The sequence below is a fragment of the Mustela erminea genome, chromosome 2, assembly GCF_009829155.1.
Source record: "Mustela erminea isolate mMusErm1 chromosome 2, mMusErm1.Pri, whole genome shotgun sequence".
Classification (NCBI taxonomy): Eukaryota; Metazoa; Chordata; class Mammalia; order Carnivora; family Mustelidae; genus Mustela; species Mustela erminea.
Window position 1 is genome coordinate 63,658,295 of NC_045615.1, and position 17,072 is coordinate 63,675,366.

The 17,072-nt window shown below is 35.2% G+C and overlaps 2 protein-coding genes across 6 annotated transcripts in view; one reads left to right on the forward strand and one right to left on the reverse strand.

Moving 5' to 3' along the window:
- Window positions 1-8,591, reverse strand: part of TBCK (TBC1 domain containing kinase) — a 210,077-nt gene extending 201,486 nt beyond the window's left edge. Inside the window, exons 1-2 of one of the 3 annotated variants that reach the window (XM_032333075.1) lie at window positions 8,313-8,591; window positions 1,654-1,874 (exon numbers count right to left, since the gene is read on the reverse strand). In XM_032333075.1, coding sequence (XP_032188966.1) covers window positions 1,654-1,846 — 193 coding nt within the window. In that variant the 5' untranslated portion in view covers window positions 1,847-1,874; window positions 8,313-8,591. Of the gene's footprint in view, window positions 1-1,653; window positions 1,875-6,435; window positions 6,902-8,308 lie in introns of those variants that run through there. The other 2 variants (XM_032333076.1, XM_032333077.1) reach the window with 2 other exon arrangements.
- Window positions 8,592-8,834: 243 nt separating this feature from the next.
- AIMP1 (aminoacyl tRNA synthetase complex interacting multifunctional protein 1) overlaps window positions 8,835-17,072 on the forward strand; it is a 33,204-nt gene continuing 24,966 nt past the window's right edge. For 2 of the 3 annotated variants that reach the window (XM_032333078.1, XM_032333080.1), the window contains exon 1: window positions 8,835-8,940. In XM_032333078.1, the coding sequence (XP_032188969.1) occupies window positions 8,939-8,940 (2 nt within the window). In that variant the 5' untranslated portion in view covers window positions 8,835-8,938. Of the gene's footprint in view, window positions 8,968-17,072 lie in introns of all 3 variants that reach the window. The other variant, XM_032333079.1, reaches the window with a different exon arrangement.

The following is a 17,072-nucleotide window of genomic DNA, read 5'->3' on the forward strand; positions in this document are numbered from 1 at the left end:
GTGCTTTTGTTAAGAGACTGAGAGAACGCCTTGGCTTCATCGACAGGTAAAGGTAACTGCCAATGAGGAAGTGGGCCTCACTAGATATGAATCTACTGGTGCCTTAGTCTTGGACTTCCCAGCCTCTAGAACTGGGAGAAATAAATGTTTGTTGTTTATTAGGTTTATGGTGTTTTGTCAAAGCAGTCCAAATGGACTAAGATATGGGATATGGAAGAACCTGAGTATATTACTAAAAATGCAGTAAATATCTTCCTGGTGAAACACTGACTTTTTAACCAATAGGATTCAACTTTTTTACTTTAGTTTTCTCAATGGAATTTTACATATAAAGACTAAAGCAGCTCCAAAAAAAAAAAAATTAGTGACTCCCTTTACATTTGGAAATAGCCCAAATTACTTTCAATCATAAAATACATTTAAATAGATACTTTCAAAATTTCTGACATTAGCACTTTCATTTTCTTTTTACAGAAGGAAAGAAATATGCCTAAGGATAGGTGGTTTCCCTGAAAGAGAAAATTAAAAATACTTATTCTCAGATCTGAAAAACACAAATCCCTCAAAATGTAGTCATTTGTTATTTTATTCACTCAACCAACATTTACTGAATGCCTCCTGTGTGCTCAGTGCAGTTCTGATTCTGAGGTTAGAGGTAAAAGTCATTAGCCCCCCCTTCTTTAAGATTTTATTTCTTTATTTTAGAGAGAGAGAACACACACACATGCACATCCAGGCAGGTGGGGAAGAGGGGGAGAGGGAGAGAGAGAATCTCAAGCAGACTCCTGGCTGAATGTGGAACCCAACACAGGGCTCAATCCCAGGACTTGAGACCATGACAGGAGCCAAAATCAAGAGTCAGACACTTAACTGACAGTCACACGGGTGCCCCGGTTTTGTCTTTTTTCTTCAAAAAACTAAGAATCCTCAGAAGAGACAAATTAAATAGAAAATAATAGAAACTATGGAGTATTATGCCTCCATCAGAAAGGACGAATACCCAACTTTTGTAGCAACATGGACGGAACTGGAAGAGATTATGCTGAGTGAACTAAGTCAAGCAGAGAGAGTCAATTATCATATGGTTTCACTTATTTGTGGAGCATAACAAATAGCATGGAGGACATGGGGAATTAGAGAGGAGAAGGGAGTTGAGGGAAATTGGAAGGGGAGGTGAACCAGGAGAGACTATGGACTCTGAAAAACAATCTGAGGGTTTTGAAGGGGCGGGGGGTGAGAGGTTGGGGGATCAGGTGGTGGGTATTATAGAGGGCACAGATTGCATGGAGCACTGGGTGTGATGCAAAAATAATGAATACTGTTATGCTGAAAAAATAAAAAATTAATTTAAAAAAGAAAATAATAAAAAATATGATAAAAGCTATAAAAAAAATCTAAGAAAGGGACTAAACTCAGATTGTACAGAATGGAGCATAGTATAATCTGAGAGAGAAAACAGCAAGAGTATTAAACCAGGGACATGTGAGCGGCCAAGGCAGTCAGTAAAACTTGAAAGACTGAGTTTGGCTGGACTGAAGGTGAAGGCATGCCTGCACACACAAAATGATTACTGTATGCAGGCACTGCATATCTGTAACCTAATCAAGGTATCAGAATAAAGGACGCAAAAACAGAAAAAAAAGAACAACTTACCATGCTTTCCCCTAGAAATATCCACATATTGGCAAAGTCTGGGATGGGTGATGGTCTTAAGGATTTGAAATCGCCCTAAAATTTTGATGGAATTTGGTGTGAGAGGAAGCCCATTGCTTCCACAAACATCATGTGGCAGAGCCGAGGCAAAAAAAGTAAAGGCACCCATTTCAGCATCCTTCAGGGGAAACATTTTCAAGTCCTAGGTCTTCTAAGATAACCTGGAAAAGGAGAGAATTTTATGACCGATCAACCAAAAATTAAGCCAGTGTTTTCTCACCTTAAATATGATCAATAATATATAACTTGGAGGAAAATGCCAATCAGAACACTTCACAGTAAAAAAAAATTCTAGTCAAAAAATTCCAAGATAATATCAAAGAGGAAAAACCACCTAATCACAAATTTACACTGTAGTTCTAAATCACAATCAAAGATTTTCAATGGCATAAAAAGGAAAATATAGAACATTCCCTCTTCAATGACACCTGACATTTTTAAGAGTTTAGAGGAAGTCTGTTATTGCATAATTATATCAATAGGGATCTTCTCTTTACCTAAAGCTTGAACAGAGAAGAGACCATCAAGACTATTAAGAATTTTTCCTTCTCACAGAGTGAGTAAAGTCAGGAAAGAGGAAATATAGATACCAACCATTAAGTTAAATTATCAGGGCCTCTATTTTAATAGTAGTAAAAATTAAACTAGATAACAGAGGCCTCTATAATGTTACTTAACTAATCAATTTTTGTTTTTGTGCTAAATACTTTACATGTGACTTGTTTTATTTTTTTTAAAGTTTTTATTTATTTATTTGAGAGACAGTGGGAGCACAAACGGGTGGGTTGGGGGGAGAAGGGCAGAGGGAAAGGGAGAAGCAGGCTCCGCAATGTGGAACTTGATCCCAGGACCCCAGGGATCATGACCTGAGGCAAAGGCAGATGCTTAACCGACTGACTCACCCAGGAACCCCTATGTGTGACCTGACCTGTTTTAATTCTTTCAACAACTTTCACAGATGTTACTGCCTCCAGTTTATGGATGTTTCTCACACACACACACACATTTGGAGTGATCCTACTGACATGGCCTCCAAAGCAAATAATGCCCCAGACAAAGTAACCTGGAGATTAAGGAACTTGCTCCAGAGCAATCTGAATCACATTAACGTAATCACAACAAAAATGGTCCCTAGGCAAGGAGTTAAGGAAGTTAAGGAAGTCTGTCTGAGAGCTTTGTGTATATGGGTAAGCTTATTGACTGCTGTACTCTGCCTTAGAGAGTAGATAGTTAGATTTTAACTGGGGTCCTACAAATTCTAGAATTAATAATAGTTTGCTTTTGTTACCTTTGCCCATACCAGCTTTTTACTGTAATTCTCACACAGTTGGTTTAATTTCAAGGGAAGAGATTTACCTTTTTTTCCTTTGAGGGTAAACAACTACCTGGTATTGGGGAGGACCAGTGACAGAGTTAACTCTTTTATTTTTCATGCCTTTAAATTATCGTTCTCATTTCAAACCTTCTTTTGACTTATGATCCCCCTTATTTCTGCTTCTCTGATCTGAAGGCTCTGAATCTGAGGGGGCCCAATGCACCTCTTGACTATAAGATAGGTTGTAGCTTCTTTCTTTTGCTTTTTATGACAATACTCCTCTGTATGCAACTCTGAAATAATGAACTATCCAGGAATTATGAGATAGTTGAAGAAAGACTATATTTTAACAGGCAAAGAATAAAATAAACAAATAAAAAAATCTGCCCTGGAGGCAACTGGAATAACTTATGGCAAAGAAAACAACAAAAACCAAAACCAGCTGAAATATATTTAAAAAGATTTGAGACAACATTATATCAGGATGTATGGCAAAATATTTTCACAGAAGAGTAAAAAAGGAATTGCTGATACAGATGAACAACCTCATTAATATCCACGAAGCTGTTCATTGAAACTACATGAGAACTTATACCTGCCAGATAGTAAAAGTTAAATTTGATAATATATAATGTTAGGAAGATTTGAAGAAGTAGCATGTAAACTAATATAATCATTTGGAAAACAGTCTGACACTATTTTGCTATTCCATTCCTGCAGAAACTCCATCACACATTCAGAAAGGGATACATATGAGAGAGATCAGCATGATATCACTCCTATTATTCCCAAACTAGAAACTTAAATGTCTCAAGACAGGTGAATGGTTAATTAAATTGCAACACATTCATCTGATAGAAGAATATACATGAAAGAAAACAAGCATATTGTAAAAACATTTAATAGCATAGATGAATCTAGAAATATAACCTCAAGTAGGAAAAAGACAGCACATAAAATGTGTGTCAATATTCATAATATTCAACAAGAAAAGCTAAATAATCTAAATAATAATTAAGGCATATGTTCATATGAGATAATATTATATTTAAAAAGTGAAGGAATAATAGTAATAGTAGTAAAACCTGAGGATAGGGTTATACCTGTATGCAGGAGTGAGATTAGGGAAGAACCCATAACAAGCTTTAAAAATCTTGAGTAATAGATTAGTTCTTAATAGGCAGATTAATGGGTGTTCATATTATTATGCTCCATAATTTATATATCTGTATCTATATATGTATGTGCTATAAACCACATATTTCATATTTTTTTAAATTTTAAGATGAAAAAATTTAAAAATACATGAATCGATTTTCAAGACCAAGAAAATCAATAGGGAAAGGACAGTTTTTAGCAAATGGTACTGGAACAACAAGATATACCTACGGAAAAAAAAAGTTAACTCAATTCCTACTATTACATCTATGAAAATCTGAGTTGGTTTATAGACCTAAATGTAACATAAAAGAATACCTTTGCAACCTTCGGGTTGTTAGACAGGATTAACAACAACAACAACAAAAAACACTAACCATAAAAGACAAACTGGATAAAGTGAACCTCACTGACATTAAAAAAATATGCACATCAAAAGGCACCCTTGAGAAAATGAAAATCCAAACTGAAGATAAGGAAAATGTTATTTTACTTATAAATATATGTATATATATCACATTATATTTATTTATGACATTTTTACCAAATACATACATGTATATATATGTTATATATATGTGTGTGTGTATGGTAGCAGACTTATATCCAGAATATATACACAATGCCTACAATTCAATAATAAAAAGAAAACAAGTCAATACAGAAATAGACAAAAGTCTTGAACATATATTTTCACAAAAGAGAACATACAAATAGACAATAAGCATATGAAAAAGTTCTCAATCATTAATCATCAGGGGAATACAAAATTAAAACCACAAAAACATGCAATTTCACATCTACCAAAACGGCTAAAATCAGAATGACTGGAAATACCAAGTGTTGAGGAAAATGTGAAACTGGAGGTAATATACTGCTGCTGGTGGGAGTGTAAAAATGACACAAGAACTTTGGAAAACTTTCTGGAAAGCGTTCTAAAGTTGAAAACACCCTAAGCTTATGACTCAGGAATCCCAGTCCTACTAGATATTTACTCAAGAAAAATGAAAATATTTGTCTATAAAACTTCTTATATGAGAATGTTCATAGTAGTTCTTATTTACAACCACCCTGGATTGGAAGCAATGCAAACGTCACACAAGTAAATGGATAAATAAGTTGTGGCTTATTCATTCAATAGAATTCTACTCAACAACAACAGAAAAGGAACAAACATGCCAAAATATACGTATCTCAAATACATTGTGTTGCTGAAAGTAACCCTAGATGAGTTCATATTGTATGACTAACGTTTAAATGTAGTTTCAGAACTATTCTTCTAGAGTGATAAAAATGAGTACATAGTGTGCTGGGCAGGGAGGATGAGATCAGACAGTGAAACATAGTAAATTCTGGGGAATAATGAAAATGATCTATGTCTGCCATATGAGTGTTTATTTGTACCAAAACTCATCAAACTACTCACTTAAAATCAATGCATTTTAACATATGTACATTTTACCTAATAAAAATAAAAAATGAAATAAAATTAAGATATTATGAGAAAGGAAAAATTAAAAATGACTGGGAATTAAATGATTACCAAGTTATAAAGAGGTGTTGGAAAATAAAGCTGAGACAACTGCTCAGAATATGGAACAAAAAGCAAATAGATAAAAACCTAAGAGGAAAGATAATAGACATAGTGAATCAAACCAAAAATCCAAAAACCACCTTACAGGAATTTCAAAAAGAGAACAGAGGAAAAAAAGGGAGAATAAATTATGAAAGAACAGGCAAAAATTCCCCACAGTTGAAGGGAAATATGTACTTAAAATTAAAAAGGCTTATAATATTAACGAGGATAAATGAAAATACCCACACTGAGACATTTATCCTAGCTCCTTTCAATGAGTTCATTACAAGAAGAATAAACTCACAAGGCATATCATCATAAATTTTCAAAGCATCATGCAAAACTAAAATTCTTTAATCACTCCAGAAGAAAACAAATAGTTCAGACAGCAACAAATTAAGGTAAGACTGTCATTCTCATCATTCATGAGCAATAGTGGAAGTCAGAAGACAACAAAACCTTGTGAGCCCTAAAGAGACATAATTCTGTTCCTATACCGTGCCAAACTATCAATCTTAATAATTGCAAAAAATAATTTACAGCCATATGAACATTAAAAAATTAAATTATTATCCACATACCTTTTATGAATAAGTATCTTAGGATATATTCTACCAAAAGAGGAGAAAAACAAATAATAGAATATGTGTGGTTAAGAAGCAATGTAACTTACCAGAATGTAATCTGTTCAAATTAAACAGAAAGTGATTGAGCTTCAAGGGGAACATCCTCAAGCACAGAAATGGAATGGAAGCTTCTCAAACAAAGAATGAGAGGACATGGTGAAGAAAGCACGTGATGGGAGGACTTGGTGAAAAAAGCACATGTACCTTTCTCCCAAAAGAAAACAGGAAGTCCTTTGTAAAAGTGAGGAAAGGTTAAAACTAAACAGGAAGTATACTATCCAAAAAAATAAATCACACTTAACTACAGAGTAACTTTTTGTCATCATACAAGAAAGAAGAAATCAACTTGATGTTAATATTACAAGTCTTCTCCTTAGTGTGGCATAGAGTCATGAAATTAAGACATTGGGAAGGAAATGTATCATGGCATACTTTTTGGCCCTGGATTTAGGAATATTTACAAAGTCATACTATAACATTTTATTGTTTTTTAGCACATAAAAAAGCAATAAAAATTGTAGTTAAGAAATATAATGTAAATACTATTAACATTGACAACGTGTAAGTAAAGGTCCAGATAAGGGAGGGTGGGAGTGGTGGATGTAGTTTCTGCAGTGATAAAGGTGGTAGAGTCATTAATTTCCTCATTTTACCAAATAAGGAACCCCAATATATTTTTGAAAATTGACATGAAAAAATTTAATATACTACTTAAAATTATAACATTAACCAATATGAAAACTAAAAATTGTAATAACTATTCAAAACTTTGGAGGAGAAAGGTTGGGGATAGTTTGAGTTACCTTAAGAAGTCAATTAAAAAAAAAAAGAATGAGCATTTCAACTTAAAGTTAGGAAAGGTTAAAAGTGGTCACTTCTGACAAAGAGGACTAAGGGTAGAGAGGAAGACACTATTATCATTTTATTATGCAATCCTTCTATATTATACTATTTGACTTTCAATTAGATGGCCTCTATCAGACAACTGAAAATCAAATAACCAAATAAAGAAAATGCAAATTCTTCAAAAAGATAAGATACTGGTTAGCATAAAACATTTCATCAATGTTCCACTTGAACTACCGCCTAGATGGGTGCACATCAAAAGGTTCATATATACAAAATACACACATAGATTTGCTCACATTTGGTGAGTGGAAGAAAGTTAATTTAAAAAAAAAAGACATCTGAGGCGAGAGATTAGTTGAGTAAAAAGAATGTAAGCAGGGGACTTTGAAAATTCATTCATTCAACAAGTATCCTGAACGTATTTTAAGTCAGGTGTTTTTCCAGCTGCCCAGCAAAGGACAGTGATTAAGATGCAATCCCTGCCCTCAAAGAACTTGGGAGTCAAAAGGGCTTGGGATAGGGGATGCCGATTTCATCATGAGTAGTTCACACATTTCTTCAATGGGGGAATAATACTAGTTCACTTATTTTATATACATTCCCTCAAAAAAGTTGTCTTTCCGTCCCAAATAAAACCAGGAACCAAGAGGCCTTGGAAAGCAACCACTGACAAGTCCTATTGTTCACATTCTCCCACTCCACAGGGAATGTTACTTCTCGACAATTGCCTAAACCTTTGAAACCAGAAACAAAATCAAGACTTTGTATCTATGTTGAGTAATGGAGAGCTGATTCCACATTCTCTAGCCTCCTCTTTAAAGCTTCTTTTGAAGCAGTGATGCAGTGGTCACTCTCAAGTAGCTGCCTACAGTTCCCAAAGGACTCAGGTCAACGTGCGGAGGGGGGAAAGGCGAACATTAGCTAGGTTTGGGCGCAGTTTTCAGCCGCAAGCAGCTCCACAGGTTGGCTCCCCTTACTGTGGGATAAGCCGGGCCACTCGCTGCACCTGCCTTTCCTCTACTCCCACCAGCCCCACCCACTACGACACACAAAACTGACAAACCCAAATACCTGCCTCTGAGTCTGGGGACGCAGGCGGACACAAACACAAGGGGATGGAGCGTCTACACAGGGCCCCAGCCTGTCGCAGTGGCTGCTGCTGCCGCCGCTACTGCTTAGTGTACCAGACCCTGCATTTCGGGTGCTTCTATAAAAGAAGCCGCTCCTGGAGCGCTAGGATTGCCCTTTGCCTGCTAGCTAGATCCGCCGAAATTTCCAGCTCGGAATCTAGCCAGGAGCGTGAGTCTCTCCCCACTGACAGCTTCCAGCTTTCCCCGCCCCCACCTTCAATTCAGTCGGCGGTTTCTTCTGACCTCACAACTTCCACGACACAAGGTTGAGGAAAGACCCAGACGCCCAGCGTTTTGCCCCTCGCCCAAGCTGATGACAAAATGTAGCCACCAAGGAAGAAAGGGGGGGATTACTATTGGCTAAGGAAACAAAAGACGGGGAGCGTGGTGTGGCTGCGCACAGAAAGGGGGAGACAGAATTTAGAGTTAAATCGGTGGTACGCTCAGGCGTTTGGTGGGGACACCTCTCTGGGTCCTTTCTCAGTGCTGTCGAGTGCGGGAGGCTGTCCATTACGGCTCCATGCTGAGGCTGCCCTGGTGAGGGTCGGCAGGTTGCTCTGTACGCCGATTCATGTGAGTGACGCCCGCGGAGGGTCCCGGGTAGGCGAGTTGAGATCGAAGGAGTTCCCCTTCCCTTACTCGACGTGGCGAGATAGGACCTGGCATTCCGATACGAGTGGGAAATAACGCTCATTCCCACACCGATCTTGGCATGTGGAAGTAGAGAACAGCTCGGGACCTTTGGAAGGAACCATGTTTGAGAAATGGGATGCAGGGCTGAGGGAAAGGATGCTCCTGGAAAAGATATATTCACAAACACGTCTGCTGTTGCGTTTGCGCGCGCGCCGGTGTTGTGAAAGGACTGGGGTGGGAGTGGGGCAGGAATTAATCCCTCGAGTAGGTAAGCTGCCACTATGTTTCCGGCATTGTTTCAGGCATTGGGTAAAGAGCAGTGAACAAAACAGAAACTCCTGTCTTCCCGGAGTCACATTTTATTGGTGAAGGCACATACTAAACACAATTAAGAAAAACATGATATATTGTGGATTGTAATGAACGTTGAGGAGAAAAATAATACCGCAGAGGAGGGGGTAGTTTGAAATTTTTGTGTGGTCAGGGAAAGTCTTGCTGAAAAGACGACTTTTCAAGCAAAAGCTGACATCATTGAGAGAACTAACCATACATATGTCTTGGGGGAAGTGTAGTCAGCTAGAGACACCTGCCATTGCAAAGGCCATGAAGCAGAAACTCGCCTGAAGTGCAAGGAAGCTTGTGGGTTAGAGTTGGGCGAAAGGGTTAAAGCCGGGGACAAAATCACAGAAGGAACAAGTCATGAAGGATATTGAGGGCATCTAAGTTATTGGAGAGTTTGAGTTTTGAGCAGTGGACGGACACAAGCTGGCTTCCTTTTAAAAAGGATCTTACTGGGTGCCATGGTGAATAGATTGGAAGGGGTGGGGTGGAAGAAAGACCAGTTTGGAGGCTTTTGTAGTAATCTAGAGGAGACACGATGGTGGCTGGAGTAGGCATGGTAAGAAATGGCTGGCCAGGTTCTAAGTGCTATTAGTTTAGATGTGCATGGATATTGGTGGATGATGTGTTCATTTAATTAGGATTGGGAAACACTTTGGAGTAACACGTTAAAATCACAGCTTTGCCATTTAATATTCAAATTTGTAGTATTTGGGTTTTAATATTTGGATTTAGACCAGTTATGTAATTTCTCTGGAATTTTCTATAAAATGGAATTGTTATCCCACAGGGTTCTAAAGCTTAAATGACCCTGTATGTAATGTGCCTGGCCCATTAAAGTAGTGGCTGTTGTTATTAGCTGTGTTCTTGGATAAGAAATGGGAAAAAGTACTGAGTGCCTCTGTGGATGGAAAGGGATGGTTAAACCCTATTGAAGAAAGTCTGAGAGACCTAGACATACCCTTTTTAAAAATTTTATGCGTATTTCACTGGACAGAAAGATTTTGTTATGTTAATGGTCATAGTACCTGAAATAACATGGACTGTCTTCTCATAGCCATTCACTCTAGGCAATCCCCTCTTAGCCATCCCTAAAGCCCTCCAGGACTCCCTGTACATTTATGAGTAAAGGGGAAGAATACATTCTGTTGAGTACAGAAAAACAAGAATAAAAACAAATTTCCACTTGTAAAATGAGTAAGAGATATAATGTACAGCGTTGTGACTATAGTTAAAAAATACTGTATTTGAGTATTTGGAAATAGGTGGGAGAGTGGATCTTGAAGTTTCTCCTCACAAGAAAAAAATCTTTGTAACTATGATGAAGGTTATTAAATGGGCTAATGTGATCATTTTGCAGTTTATATAAATATGGAGTCTTGTGCATCTACAGCTAATCTGATAATCTGTCAACTATACATCAAGGATTTTTAAAGAGAAAAAGTGACACAAGTAATAATTGGCAGAGGTAGAATTTGAATTAATTCCCTGAATACATGCCAAGTAAATAAATAAACAAACAAAAAAGAAGTATTTACAAAAAGAATTTTTTAGGTCTGTCTTCTATATTTTGGGCAAAGGTTGCAGAAACACCCCTGGAGGTATTGACAGTTACCACTGCTATAGAATTTGAGTATCTCTGGGATGCATTATTCTCAGAATATTTGATCTTATTATTTACCTTTTTAAAAATTCTGTCAGATGTTTTAAATCCTATTAGGAGTTTTAAGCTAGTTTTAAAAAGTATCACATTATGTAGCATGGTAATAAAGATGTTCCTCATATGGGTGATTTGGCAGTTAGATTATGAAGCAAATGGAGGAACGAAAATTGGAAGGTTAAATTAGGAATTGGTGGTGGGGAGAGAAGAAAATGATTAATTACTATAGTTTATTAATCTGGATATACATGCTTTTCTAATATTTACATTTCTAAAATAGTCATGCATTTTGTAATTGTTATCTTAAAATCACTATGAACTAAGTGGCACTTGTGAGATCGTTGTCAGTGCCCCTGCGTATGCATACTTGGTCATAACTGTCAATATTGTCATCAGTTCAGTTATGTGTAGTGTTAGTATAGTAGTTGACTTAAGCTCTATTTTAAGTATCCTTTATATGATTTACCATTAAAATGAAAAAATGTGTATGCAGAAATATAGGAAAACAAAAGAGTTGTATAAGATAAAAAATAGGGTTAAATTTAAAAGAGAATTTTCAAACAATACAGGATGTGTGCTTTTTTTCTTAATGGCACATAAAATGACAGAGCATTTTATGATTGGAGCCATTTTACAATTGGTGGCATCTTAGGTTTGATGAAATACAATACTTAAAGCATCTAAGAAGAATATAAACTTTTACCTAATTGAAGTTCTGAGACAGTGAAATCAGGTGTTTTGGAAAGTGGAAAGACACTTCCCGATTTTTATAGAATTCCTATATTATAAAGGAAGATTGAAAACCTGCACTTAAAACTTCCATTTCAAAGTAATAGCTTATTTGTTTATATTTGGTTCCTAACATTGAAAGCCTGGGGCAGGGAATTTGTTATTTAAAAGGAATTACTGGATATAGGACTAATGAATTACTGAACTAGATCTACCTCTGAAACTGATAATACACTCTGTTAATTAATTGAATTAAGATTTAAAAACAAAAGGAATTATTGGCAATTTGGAATCAGAGTGGGGAAAGACTACTGGGGAAATTGCTGAGGTAAAGGGAAGCCATTTGGAAATGACAGAAATCTCAGGAATAGCCTTTTGTATATTTTAATGATTAAGATTTCCAAATTCATTTTTAATAAATTTAATAAAATCAGCCTCAGTTTTTATTAGTGGCATCTTATGATGACTTTTTAGGTCTAATGAAATAAAATGAATATTGTGAACAAAATTAATGTTAAGAGGCAGAATAGTTCAGATAATACTTTTCAGATGCTTTTTGTTTTAAAAATTAGGTCATTATTTTTCAAGTTAGTAAAGGAAAAAGAAGAATAAACTATCCAGCAATTCCTACTATCCAAACACAATTAACATACTTGTGTACTTTTTTCTTTTTTCTGTATGTGTTTTACATTTGTAATTACTGTGCATGCAGTTAAGTATATTTTGCTGTGTAATTTTTTCCTTCAGTGTGTTTTACATTTATGATTACTGTGCATGCAATTAAATTTTATGACTATTTTATCTCCTAATCATTAAATAGGATTTAGTACAGATTAAGCCAGTATTCCCAAACTGTTTTAGAGGATATTCATTCTAGTAAATATTAATAGGTGTTCCTGGTTAGAATTCTGTGGTTAAATACATTTTGAAATTCTACATGATTATGTCTTCTACAGAAATTATAGCTTTGACATTGAAAGAGCTAACTCCAGAGTAAGACAGACAGAAAGTTTTAATCCTATTATTTACTAATTAGTCACATGACCTAAGGTAAATTAATTCAAGCTTTTTTCTCTGTATAATGGAAGTAATTATAGTATCCATAGGTAATCTGTGTAATGCATTTAGCCAGCCCATAATAAATACTCTGCAAATTTTATTTGTTACTGTTGTTATTAACATTGTCATCTCTGAGAAACCCCAAGTCTGTTAACACATTGAAAGCTCTGAGGAGACTAGGGGAACTTAAAAGTTATGAAATTCAATAGATACTCAATATAAAATAGAAAATCACTATGGAGCAGTTGGCACACAGTCATGAAATGAGCACTAGGTTGAATGGTTTAAGATTTGTCTGAACTTTAAGCTTTAAATTGTTACTACACTAGCACTGTTGCCCTAAACATAACCTCATTTAAATTTTTTTTCCCAATTTACTGTGTTTCCCTCATTTATCTGAAAGCTTAGTGAGTACAAAGAACATGTTAAATTTTGCTTTTTACTATAACCCCAGCACATGGCTCAGAATCAGGAAATATAAGTAAAATTGGGGTCATGAACTTAAGTTTTTTTATAGGGGCCTGGCAGGTAGCATAAATGGCAGACAACAGGGAGTTGTGCAGTCTTGCTTAAAGCATTCACCTTCAGCTGTTTCAAATATTGGTAAACCTGGAACACAAAGGCAACCCTGATCTTTGTGGTGATAGTTTGTAATCCCTAGAAGAGACTAGAGATCTGGACCAAACCCTGAAAAATATAACCATTAAAGGGACAAGTAAGAAAAAAGCCTTAAAAGGAAGTGCTGAAAAAGTAGGAAGTGAAACTATCCTCATTTTATAATTAAGAAAATAAAGCACAGAGAAGTAACTTTACCAAAGTCACACAGCCTGTTATGTGATTCAAGCAAGATGATACGTTGGCTGTAAATACTTTAAGAAAGAAAAAAAAAATGCTCTTCTGCTGGTGCTAGTGATCAATATCTGCATGTTGCTAGAAAATATGCACATAAACTTATGCATACTACTTATATTTTTGAAAGTTTAAAGACAGTTAACAAGTACTAGAAAACCTATTTCCAGAGCTTCTAAATCCAAAAACAATAAATAGCTCTTGACATTTGAGAAAAGTTGTGTCAACATAAAGACCTCAGTAGGAGCCAATCCTGAATATCCCAAAAGGCATGTTAATTTTGACATCATGAATAATATTGCCAAGATAACCAGTTATCTAGGAGTAGGGAAAATGTAGACGCTGGTTAACAGCTAGTATGTTTTATAATCATCCTAAGTTTTATTTTGTCAAGAAAACTTGATTGTTATCACAAAAATGACTGTGCTATCAAAAGATATTTCCTCTCTTCTTTTATTGAGGCTTCGTGGTATTATTGATACTGTGGCATGATACTGTGGCAGTTAAGGTAGTTACAAGTAACCTATCACTACATTACATATGCTATAAATGTTGGAAAATTGTTATTTATTGCTTAACCAAGTAAGGACTTTGTTATAAGTGATTCGGATGTAGAGTATTTTCAGGTTTTTAAATTCATATACTCTTTAGTTTGTGGTTGACTGATTTTTTTTTTTTTTGAGACTTTATTTTTTAGAGCAGGTTTAGATTTGCAGCAAAATTGAATAAAGAGTATTAAGTGAATTTTTATTCTTTTTTTCCTTTCCTTAAACCAGAATAATTTACATCATTTTCATAAAACGGTTTTTCTCTTGGTATTCTTGTTTGCCTTTGGCGAAATGGTATGTATGGCTCATGCTGGATTGCTTTGCCTTCTGAGCTAGAGCTGGGAAATGTTAATATTGGTCCTTGGAAGACTTTCACAAGGCGTTGAGAGGGAAATCTGCTGTATGCCATGGAATGTTCCTTCTTTGTATGCCAGTTGTTTAAGTAATCTTAAGTCTGTTACCTTTAGAGTTTCTGTAATTGTGATGACAATATCTATTCATAGGGAAAAGTGCAGAGTTTCAGTTAGTTGGCTGTTGTCTTATTGTATTCCCTTGGACAGGAGTCCTTCGATATATTTTATACACATTATAAGCAAAATTTAGAATTAATATAAATATATTAATATTTATCACCCCTATAGACTGTATACCATTCACAAAGAAATTAAGGTGTGTTTTAGCCAAGTTATCTAAATATATTTTAATATCAGTCTCTATAATTTGTATTTTTATTATTTGTTATGTTCTTAACCTTTAAGAAAATATAAAAGTCATACCTAAGGATCTACAAAATATCGTGCCCATAGATAACCTACACTACTGTGAGCTTTTTGAAGGTGGGGATTGTACATATATCCTTTGTTGTGTTCCCAAATTGTGCTCAGTGCCTGACATTTTTTAGCTATGTGCCAGATATTTTGAGTATTATTTATGGTGTCTCATTTTGCAATATATCAATGCTATGAAATACATAAAATTATCTCCATTTCACAAATGAGGAAACTGAGGCTCAGAGAGGTTAGGTAAGTTGTTAAGGGGCAAAAGTAGGATTTGATTCAAGGTATTGTGATTTCCAAGTCCACGTTCTTATTATTAAATTACTTTTATCTCATTACTCTTGTAATACGTTCTTAATGTTCTAAATAAGGAGGAGTAATAATAATATGTACCTCATGGTGTTGTGATAATTAAGTAAGTGAATATTGTGAAGTGCTTAGAAAAGGACCTGGGAGATACTAAAGACAAAGTAAACACTAGATATTACTATTAACCCAGTAATACCTATCAGAAAATTTGAGATGACTTCTGTCATCCATAATTACTTTGTGTATCAGTGGTTTGTTAGGATCACTGTCCTCTCTCCCTGTTCTCAACAACTTAAGACTTCATGGTCTACCGGGTGCCTGGATGTTTCTGTCAGTTACACACTGGACTCTTTATTTAGTTTCTGGTTATGATCTAAGGGTTGTGACATTAAGCCACATGTCCAGCTCTGCACTTAGCATAGAGTCTGTCTTTCTCCCTCTGCTCCTCTGCCCCAGCTTGTGTACTTTCTTTCTATCTCTAAAATAAGTAAATAACATCTTAAAAAAAAAAAAAGACTTCATGGCCTAAATTTGTTTTTCAGTAACATTTCCCTTTGTTACAGACATGTTTCCACTTTATTTTTCATGTTTATTTTATACAGTTATTTGGTTAAAAATGAATTCATTTTTACTGAACATTTCAAGTGATATGTAATTCTCAGTCCTAGTTTTATTTTACATTTTAAAACTAGACCTTAATCTAGGCAAGTATTTATAGAGTTACAAGTAAGTATATAAAATATCATTTCCTTTTATTCTGTTGTTTCCTCTTAGTGGCTCTATGTATGTGTTTGATGTATTCAGCTCATTTCTGTTTATATTTTGAAACACACTTATTAAACTTATGCCTGTGCTTCAATATGTATTACAAATGTTTTATTTTATTTAACACACTTTTGTATCTGCATTTTGCAAACAGTTAATAGATTTATCAGCTCAGTAAAAGTACATCTTTTTTCTCTAAAAGATTTTATTTATTTGACAGAGAGAGAAAGAGAGTGAGCAAGAGAGGGAACACAAGCAGGGGGAATGGGAGAGAGAGAAGCAGGCTTCCCACTGAGCAAGGAGTTGGATGCCTGGTTTGATCCCAGAACCCTGGGATCAAGACTGAGCCACCCAGGTGCCCCTCTTTTTTTTCTCTTTGCCCAGGAATTATGATCTCTGTTTTGCAGATTGTTGTTAGACTTCGTTTTGAAACTATTTTTGTGTGAGTCAGCACACAAATTCCATGTTTTACTTATATTTGTGAGATAATTTTTGTACCCGTTGGCAAATTCATGACAGCTATTTTACACTTAAATCTACTTGTTTCTTATCAGTTATTAGTTGAATAAGGATTTTTCTAAAGTGTATTACTAAGGTCACATTTATTTTAGTATTAGCTCCTCATTTTTTCTTTGCTACAAAGGTAAAAGCTAACAAATTATGCTAAATCAAATACTCATTACTTTTCTTGGGATAGCTATTTTTATCTACTGAATATATTTGATTATGTTAGACTAAAATAGAAAGACATTAAACTGAAATAATGCTGTAAGGAGGAGGTTAAGAGTCCAGGAGAGCATAGCTCTTTTTTTTTTTTTAATCTTTAACTTTTTCATCTGTTCATTTGTACTTTTCTCTAAAATTCTAAAACATTTGAGGAACAGCAATGGACTATTTTGTGTTCGTGTTGGCAAAAATTGGCTGAATTTGAAGTTAATATCTTTATTTTCAATTTTTGTACCTCTTTATTTTTTGCTCTTTATTTTTTTAACTGTTAAATAATAGTCTGTATAGAAAACGAACAATTCTGTTACGTTT